General features: G+C 37.8%; 1 protein-coding gene across 1 annotated transcript; it reads right to left on the minus strand.

Annotated features, from left to right (window-relative positions):
- Nucleotides 1-1,197, minus strand: LOC148835250 (uncharacterized). Its single transcript, XM_088916819.1, has one exon. It carries the CDS (start codon nucleotides 1,195-1,197, stop codon nucleotides 1-3), a length of 1,197 nt encoding a protein of 398 aa, XP_088772945.1.
- Nucleotides 1,198-10,229: the final 9,032 nt, after the last annotated feature.

The raw sequence follows: 10,229 nt of genomic DNA on the forward strand, positions 1-10,229 counted from the left end.
CTAATAACACTTGCTGTGCATTATTGTAGGCCCCCTCTCCATGTACTCTTGTTTCTTCACCCACATGGACTGGAAACTGCTGAGGCAGGTGATAATGGAACCTCCTACCCAGGATGAGAACTGGCGATGGGGCCCAGACAGCACAGTCACGGGGGAGCCCTGGGGAACGAGCTTCAGCATCTCCGTCTTGAGTCTCTCAGAGAAACCAGGGAGCAGTGAAGAACCGCCACATGCTGCCACATTCTTCATCATCACTGCTTGGTGCTCGGTAGCACACTTTTTAAGGCTGTTCATGGCCATGATGTGCATGCCAGGTTGTGACACACCTACAGTGGATGGGCAGAACAGTATTTCAGGGCAGAGGAACCGCTGGCTGCCCAGAGTAATGGTGTTTCCATCTGGAAGCAGGTAATCCATCAGGTAACCTTGCTCTTCTGACCTCAACTCTTTGCCCAAGTCCTCTGACACATAGCAGCATTTCTCCTTCATATCCTGCACTATGGATATTCCCTTTGAGCTGAAACAATGTCCTGCCTCTGCCGCCAGCTTGCTGAGGTGTTCATTTAAGGCCTGACCAGCCAGATCAAGACGGGAGGTGGCATGGGGCAGACAGTACCCGTTATAGACAGGGGAGACATAAGTGCAACCAGATCCAGAATCCACAACCAAACCTGTGAGTCGTCCATAGGAGTAGATGGACAGCACAGACTGGGGAGCTAAGTAAATGGCTGGTACCTCAAATCCTTCGAACAGAACTTCTGCAGTCTTCTCCCGGTTGGTGGAAGGAGTGAAAGGAGGGTCTGTCACTAAGATTCCATGCTCCTCAGGGCAGACTTGCAGCTCACGGTAGAACACATGGTGCCACAACTTTTCTAAGGCATCCCAGTCAGTCACAATACCATGGGTGATAGGCTTTTTCATCACTAAATCCTTTCTGGGTATGTTGTGTCCAATGTAGTAATCCAGTTCTTCGCTCTTTTTTGTATTCCATCTGTTTCCTATAAACATACCGGTAGAGGACTTGATCATGGTTTGGGGTCTCTCATCCCCAGAGAATCCAGCTTTAGTGTAGCCAGATCCAGAGTCAAGTACAATAGCTACGGTCTGTTTGAAATCATCGCCTCTGTCTTCAGAAACTACAGCTGACTCAGAAAAAGCTGTTGTATGTTGATTGGTGGCTGGAGTTTTCGCAGACATTAGGCCTCTTGTTCAGGTTACTTTCACCTTTTTGTCCTTTATGTTTTTATTTTTATGAATTTCTTCTGCTGGGCAAAGGCAACAGTGGGGTTTTGAAGGATACTACAGTATCTCTCAGTAGCTGCGACAACCAACCACATCATAATGGCCCACTAGCTAAGACAAAGGGGGCCGGCAAAGGTGGGTATCCTTTGTTGCCTGTGATGTCACAAGTAAAACTAATGATGCAATTCTTTTCAAAAACATTCTGAAGTACGAAGGCAAAAATAAACAGGAATTTTGATTTAAATATTAGAGAGTGAGAGTGGTTACATCACAGCTCAATGTTACAATCCCCAAAGTCATAAAATGCTGAATCAAATGTATAATTATTTCAGAGTATGTAATTATAGCTTTGTTTAATATTACTTTGAAACATGATACTTCAGTGGTCAAATATCACCTAAAATAATTGGTTATATCTTAACATTTATATAACACTACAATGAAGCTACAATTAAAATTGTATTTATTTGGAACTTCCTTTTTGAAATAATGAGAAGATCTCGTTTTCCGTGAATATAAAAAACACAAATCAACAGCTATAGAAGTAATAGAAAAAAAAACTAGAACTGTATACTGGGTAATAAGGATTTAAATAGTTGCCAGAGATGTGGGGAACTACCAACACCTTGTGTGATCACCTGCTGAAGTGCTAAGTAATGAAACCCTCAAAGAGACAAGGATGTTCTCACACGCTTGTTATTCTGGGTTTCACTTTACACTTTACTTTTAGCCTGCTCTGCAAAAAGAGTCCAGTGATTTTCCAAAGAAATCCTGAGAGAAAGTTCCTAGGATTGAAAATTCTAACCACAGCTTCAATTGGCTGTACTTCCTGTGATTAGGACTAAATGTAGCTTTATTTGTATTAACAAATACTGATCCCATTGACTATTACCAGGGTACATGTGCACAACATTTTTGTCTTTTTAAGATGATATTTCTGACTGATTCCTGTGCCATGCTTTTAATTGAACTGGCAATGGTTTACTTTATTCAGGTGGACCTGTGATGCTGTGGTCAGCATTTTTCCCTTGTTCCCTTGCAGCTCTGGAGCTCTGAGATCAGTTCCTGGGGTGCCATCCACTCGGTGTTTATATGTTCTTCCTGTGCTTGCTTGGGTTTCCTCTGGGTACTCTGGTTTCCTTCCATACTGGTAGGTAACTTAGCTTTTGTGAAATTGGCCCTGGTGTAAGCGTGTGTTTGTGTCTGTGGGTGCCCTGTGACAGACCAGTGACTTGTTCAGGGTGTACAAGACTGCCTTGCGCCTGTCACTTGCCAGGATAGACTCTGGCTCCCTAGTCACCCTGTACTGGATAAAAAGGCTTTGAAAATGGATGGATGGTTCACTATTGTCTATATTTTGTTTGACCATGGTATTATTGTCATATAATCCATCTATCCAGGGTATCAGCACCACTGCATCTCTGCACAGCCCTGGCCATATAATTCATTCTGCTTTTCACATTTCATTGTTAAACATACACATATGCTCTATTTTTATGTAACACTTTAGTAGTAAATTCCATTTATAAATTCTATATAACCTGTAACCAGAAGATCAACAAAATGTAAATAACCTACAGTAGTAGTCAATTATCCATCTTCGTGCTTAATAACACATTTGTTAACAGTTCTCTGATTGTTTGAACAGACTCGACAAATATTTTGTTAATTTCAAAATGCCTATTGTGCTTATACTAGGGCACAATGGAACATATCTTTATCATTACAAAAAAAAAACCTTAATCATGCACCCTTATTCGAAAAAAAGAAAGACTTTTTATTTAGAAAAAACAAGGCATGGACTAGTTTTAGCAATGCATGTTCATGCAATCAAGGAATCCAGCCATACATTCCTAACCATCCTCCCTGTTCACCGACATGCAGCCTCTCTCTGAGTGCTTCTTTTCCCCTAAAATGGTCAATTAAACAATCAGTTAACTGACTCACACCCACCTCCTGCCCTCCCGCTGGCTCCAGAGACTCATTATTTCAATACGTTTCCATCATTAAAATGCCCTTTCACTCAGCAGAAGCACAGAATTGTGTTGTTTTGTTTACAGAAACAGCATTAGTACCGAAAGACATGTCATGTGCTAAACAAGCACTCTCATTTGTAAGAACCCCAGTCACTTTGTTCTACATTCTAAAATGAGATAAGTAATACAGATTCCATATTAATGCTGCAGGTGTACAACACAAATCGTATCACTTTCAGTCTTGTAGCATTAAATTAAAATGTACAGTAGTTTCAGCTAAGGTATTGAATTTTTAGATGGAGTTGTTAGAAACAAGACCATCACTGCAGTATGCCACTTTATATTTGAATGAATTAAGGCAAAGTTGAATGCAGGAGTATTTCCTTCATGCCTGGATACAAATCTGGATTAAATATTGCAGCTGCAAATTCATGCCTTTACGTGGTCAATGAGTCCACAGTCTTTCTGTACTTACAGTATTCACAGTCTGTATGACTGTACGTGTGGCATATTATTTCTCATACAGTCTGTTCGTGGGATTAGATATATCAAAAAGAAGTTGTAGGTTAACTGCAGTATTAATGCTGTATTTCAGCACCCCAAACCGCTAAATCATACTGGATAAACTGTAACACATGGGAAAATACACAGTAAAGAAGGGGATCATAAGAGTCTCTGACATCAATGACTACATTTGTGCTGTTATTAAGCTGGCTGTGATGAGCTGAAGAAGAAAACTGCCCACAGACCTTGTTGCTGAAACTTAAAAATGTGTGAAAAGCAGCCACTGAAACAAATTTTAGTTTTATGAATTAGAAACCTAGTGAAAAAAAAATCTGAACTACCTTTTCATGACATGCAGAATTCTGCTTTTTTGAATGAATTTCCGTACAATAAACGTTGGAAATGAGTATTTGATTCACCTGGAATTCCAGTGGCTTGGCATTGATGTCAATTGAGTTTATTGCTGTATTCAAGCTTTGTTTCAAAATGAGACTGTTAGTGTTAATGTAGGGAAAACAGGAAAGTAGAACGTGAAAAATGTTCATTACCTTTGTATTTACTGAACAAGATTATTGAGCAGTGAAGGGTTTTGAACCACATATGGTTTGTGTGCAACATATTTTAAAATTGCAAACTAATTTGCTCTTTGTGTCAAGAAGTTATGCTGCATTTGTGAAATACTTGGCTGAGCTTTGTGAATTTCTTTTTTAGATGCTAGGTCCTATTTCCATTGGCTCCACTGAGAATCAATACACCCAGAGTCAATCTACATGCTCTGAAACTGTTACAGTGTGGAAAAAAAGGCACATCCTTTTATCTTTTTTGTGTACTTATCCGGGAATGAAAATCTTCTTGAGCTGATACCATGAATCCCTAGAAATTCACCTTCTACTAGAAGTCCCTGCAATGCGAAAAACAGAAATAGAGAGAGATGAAATGTATAAGAAAAATAATTCAAAATCTCAAGGCAGACAGAAAAATCAATCATTATGATATTATCTACAGTGAAACACAACAACAGAAGCCAGACAATTGTAAGCACAATAAAGTGTGCTGTGCATCAGCGTTCTCTGATATTCAGGGCAGCAACATCTTACAGGCCTTGAGTTCATTCACTGTGATTAACTGTGTGTTTTCAGTTGTTTAGAAAGAACATCCTTAACTAATAAATCTCTCACCTGGTTTCCACAAGATTGTCTGGTCCTTGCTGTGGTTGAGAGTAATTACATCAGTATGTCATAGACCTCATTTACATAGCATTATCAATAGTCTTTGGGGAATGATGCTATGCTCAGTAGCATGTCTTTAAGAACATGCCCCTAGAATGTCATCCTGACTGGATAGTTAGATTCGCTGTCAAACCTAATCAAAAACACCATCACATACAGTATCAGTAAGACCTAATATAATGTGTCAATCTTAAACTTAATACAAAAAAGCCATGGGATGAAACTACTTTAAAGTTGTTTTAAAATACAAAATCCAATTTGGTTTCCAAACCATCGGCATTTTTCCTTTCTTTACAACTCACATCTTCCAGCAGCTGCCTGATTTGATTTAGACACGGTAAATAATTTATTGTGTGTACTATGATGGTGCATTGGTTGGCATTACTACTGTACCTCACAACGCTGGTGCCCTGGGTTGAACTCTGGGGTGCTATCTGCATGGAGTTTGTTTGTTCTCCCTGTGTTTATGTGGGTTTCTTCTGGGTGCTCTAGTTTGTTCCCATGGTCCAAAGACATACTGGTAGGTTAACTGGCTTTTGAGAAAATTGGTCCTAGTGTAAGTGTGTCTGTGTGTGACCTGTGACAGACTGGTGTCTTGTCCAGGGTGTACCCTGCCTTTAGCCTGTTGCTTGCTGGGATAGGCTCCGTCTCCCCCATGAACCTGTATTGCATAAAGTGGTTAGAGAATGGAAATTAACTGGAACATAAATAATGTTTGCCAAAAGTTGTGCACCCTCAATATTCCAACACTTTCCTTTTTTGTTTGTTTTAGTAAACCCATCTGTAGAATAGATAATTATTTCAAAGTAACACCCTAAAGAGGAATAGAAACTGAATTTAAATATATATAGCTTCATTGAGGGCACTGTGAACCTGAAAGCTGGGTGTCTAACATGTAGGGAGTATCATAAGAAAGAAAGATGACAGCATTAAACAGAACCAGTTAATTATATTGAAAAGCCATGGCGCAGTCCACTCTTCAATTAACTGAAAGACATGTGGCTAGAATTTTGATAGAATATAATCTGACATTTTTATGTCAGTTTGACAGACTTAATTAGACAGCAACTTGGTTATCAGTATAATTAAGGCATTTTCTATTTTATAGAATTCTTTCTTTAATACAATAACGTATATTCTTGGGTCAATTATATACATACTGTACTGTATATGATACACTCAATTATATTTTTGAACCAGATTAATATGACATATTTCTTCTTTGTCAGCCTTCTTCTAATACATCTCAGTTCAGGATTGATAACACTTTGCCTACGAGTCTAGCCACTCTCCTTTCTAATTACAATTCAAAACTGGAGCAAAGGAGTCCATCAGGACACTTGCAATCCTAAACTGTAGTGAGAAAGTAAATAAAGAGGGCTACTTCAGAATTCTGGACCCTGTGACACAAGTGGAAGCTAAGAAGGAATGCATTTAAGATTGAAATCAGGAAGCAACGTCAATAGAAAATATTATGGAAAACTGGAAAAAACTGCCCAAATACAGTACAGTATGTTATGGAATGAGCCGACGTGGACCAACTGCCCTCCTCTCGTCTGAAACCTTTTTATATTGTACATATGAATGATTTTGCATTGAGACCGTTTAGCTACCTTGTTTATTAAGTTACTAGAATCTAATTGGTCCAGGGGTCTTATCCAATTGAGTCTTGGCTGAACAGTTTGTTCCAGACACCCATCACTCTCTGTAGTAAAGAACTACTTCCTATTCTTGGTCCAAAATTATTATCTCCTGATTTCCATATACTGTAGGTCTCTGTGTTTTTTGTTTCACTGCTTTCTTCATCTAGTACAATTTAGAAGGCTAAATAAAGTGAAGGGGAGCCATGCAGTACATTTAATTTTCCAACCCATTCCTAACTGCGGAAAGCACATTGTGCTCTAATTTTACATTAGCATGTTTCATGCCAAAAGGATTTTAACCTTTGGGCAAATTTCCCCAAACTCCATTTAAACTCAAGCTGCCTTTTTGAAATGGTCTGAGGAAAATAAATATTTCATTTTTGTTTTCTATGCCCATGCCTCTTGTTTGATTTGTGCTTTAAGTACTCCTTTCAGTACAAGTAGAGTGTGCCCTTTTTTGCACAGAACCAATAAAATTCTGAAAATAAAATGACCACAGTCAGATTGGGCAATATGGAATAACAGTTGATTATAATAATGCAGGACATCACAAGAAAAGAAGAGAAACAATAGTTAATGTTCTGATTTTATAACTAGAAGGTTGTGGGTTCAAGACACTGACATTGTTGTTGTGCCCTTAAGTGAAATACTTTACCTGAATTGTTCCTATAAAATGCCAAGCTATAAAAATGGTGCAAATGTATGTCAAACATCAACCTAGTTAAGTAAGACAGTTTTGGAGCAGGCAGTGCATATATCAAATATGTTTGTACTGTACATGAAAAAACTCAAAGTCATGTACATTTTAAGGATTTATAAGTTATTGCTAATTGAATCTATATATTCCCATCTGGTTTATAAATTGCTACATACAGTATCTTCTGTTTTGAAGTGTTCTGACTCTGCAGAAAGAACTGCAATCTTTTACTATGTACTGCAAAAAGCAAAGAAGCAAAAATACTTTCAAAAGAAGCTACTGTATGCAATGGGCCGACATTATTGTTAAATACAAACAAATTATAACTACAGTAACTGCCTTAATGGGTTATTCACCTATGAAAAACTGAGTTTTATTGTTCAGATGCCCAGTGTACTATTAATAAGTCTACCTCACAGCATATTCACATAACCTGTCACAAGTGGGTACTTCTGGAGATAACTGTGAGATAGGAGATGACCTCCATCTGCCAGTGAGATAATTCTTTATACTGTACATGATGTTATTACCATTGGAATGATGGTACCACATATCCAAATTATTGGGCAACAGTCACTAAATCACTTTGAAAAACTACAGTATGGTTAGAAATATAAAATTCTGTCATGGCCAATTAACAATATGCTGCTTGCCAACATTTTACACAGTTCAAAGCCTTTTTTTTCCATATCACACCTGCCTCTCTGTAAATAAAAAAAATCCTCTCTGTAAACAAAAAATATTAATCTACAGAATTTGTACTGCATCATTTCCAGTCTACTGTGACTGATTTAGAGGTATTTATTTCAGAAGGTACTGCAAAATACAGTAGCATGGTCATGTTTCTCCATACAAAGTAATCCAGTGCTCTTCTTTATATGTTCACAGAGCTATGAACTCTGTTTTAGTGGGATACGGCAAAAAAGGCTTGAGTGAGTTTAAAGAAAAGTTTAAAGGAAATATTTAATATGAAACAGCAACTGAAAACACATGAAAGGACCACAGAATACCTAAGGTCAATGACGGAGCTATAACCAAACTTTACAGCAGAATAAAAGTCAATTGCAGCAATAATAAAACGTTCATGTTCGTATGTGGAGGAACACGGCAAAATTCATGTTATTTAAAAGCTGTCTCAGTCATGACAAAATTTATAACTTTAATACTTTGAATGAACAGCAGATTTTTTTAAAAAAGTGTGGTAACTGGCAGGAAAAGACAAGGTATCCTCATCTGAATCTAATTTAGATGAGTAAAAAACAGCTAATGAAACATTACAAATAATTGGACATGCAGCACACATAACTGTAATTCGACTTCCACTATTTGTTTGCATCAGCTAAGCTTGAACTCAACAGTAGGTGAAATGGATACCAGGCTGATCATCTAATAAAATCTACTCTAGCTGGGATCACTCTGACATACAAAAAAATCTGGTATATCTGTAGATTAGCAAACAAAAACAGAAATTATATCAAATGAAATGCAGAAAAATGCAGGCATGCAATTTCCTTCTTCTTACATCAGTTATCCACAGAAGCTAAAGGTCAAGTGATGGATTCAGAGAGAAATCTTCTTTAGGTCAAATGCTACTTCCCTGAATTGCAGTTTATTAGCATTGAAACACATAACATTTATTTTGGTGTATACTTCTGAGTATATTGTCTGCAAATGTGGAGATCCTAAAACGTCTTTGAAACGTAACTCATATGTCACATCACTAAAATCTGATGAGCAATTTGAAGGTGTAATAAATCATGACACATTAGGCGTACCCGAATCCAAGACATAAAAGTACTGATGTTTACTTTCTGTGTAATTCAGTGTGCAAGTTAATGGACCCTTTGCTATGGCTAATTTTTAACCAAAATATTCTGTGAAAAATGTGAAGATACCCTGGTTTCTTTCAAATAATAATTGAATGAGATCCTTGTTTCAATTAATTATTAACTTCCAAATATCAGGACTTTCATGGTCAGCATATACCTCGTAACGTTCTTACGTTTGTGCTATTGGAATCAATTAGAGAAACATGAAACATCCCCCTTTGGACAAGTAAAGATTTTGTACAATTCGATAAACTCTTTGAAGAATGAAAACAGAAAGAAATTTAAATCCAATTGTTTATGATTTAAAGCCCAAGAAGAAATATTCACCATTACCATTTGTGATGATGAGGTTCAGTCAGGTATGTCCAGTATCGTGTGCATAAGGCATAACTTTATAGAAATGTTCTGTTGTGCAAATTGAAAAAAAAGACAACAGCCCCCTCATACATTTTTTCATTAAAATCATTTCAGGAAACTTTACTGAGAGTAAAGTCCTACAGTATAAGAACTTATTAACAGCCTGACTTTGTGACTCACCGTGGATCACTGATGCTGTTACAGTTGAGTGAATTTTAAGATCTTACCCCATCACTGCTTGATAACAATTGCTTTTTGCAGCACTTCAATAAATAACAGAATATTTCACTACATTTGCACAACATTTTCTAGGAATCATGGTAGTATGGTGTTTAGTGCTGTTGACTATTTGCATCACAGCTGTTCGCTCCAATTCTGATCTAGGGAGATGCCTTCGTGGAGTTTACATGTTCGGTTTGTGTGTGGCATTTCTAATGGTAATTGGGTTTTATCAGAGAATCAGCTGGTTAGCATTGCTTTTTCGACAGCCCTGGGGTCCTGAGTTCAATTCCCAGGGTGCTATCTGTGCAGAGTTTGTATGTTCTCCCTTTGTTTTTATGGGTGCTCTGGTTTCTTCGTACAGTTCCAAAGTATAACGCTAGAGTAATTGGTTTTCGAGAAAATTGGCCCCGGTGCGTGTTTGTGTCTGTGGCATCCTGCCCAGGTTGTATCCTGCCTTGTTCCCCTTTATAGGTTCTTACTTCCCCATGACCCTGTATTGGTAAAAGTCATTAGATGAATGGATGAGGAGC

The sequence above is a fragment of the Atractosteus spatula genome, chromosome 5, assembly GCF_055471065.1.
Source record: "Atractosteus spatula isolate fAtrSpa1 chromosome 5, fAtrSpa1.hap1, whole genome shotgun sequence".
NCBI classification, from domain to species: Eukaryota; Metazoa; Chordata; class Actinopteri; order Semionotiformes; family Lepisosteidae; genus Atractosteus; species Atractosteus spatula.

Bases quoted from the DNA above. Each gene is read 5' to 3' on its own strand.
- LOC148835250 (XM_088916819.1), bottom strand. From the start codon at position 1,197: ATGTCTGCGAAAACTCCAGCCACCAATCAACATACAACAGCTTTTTCT.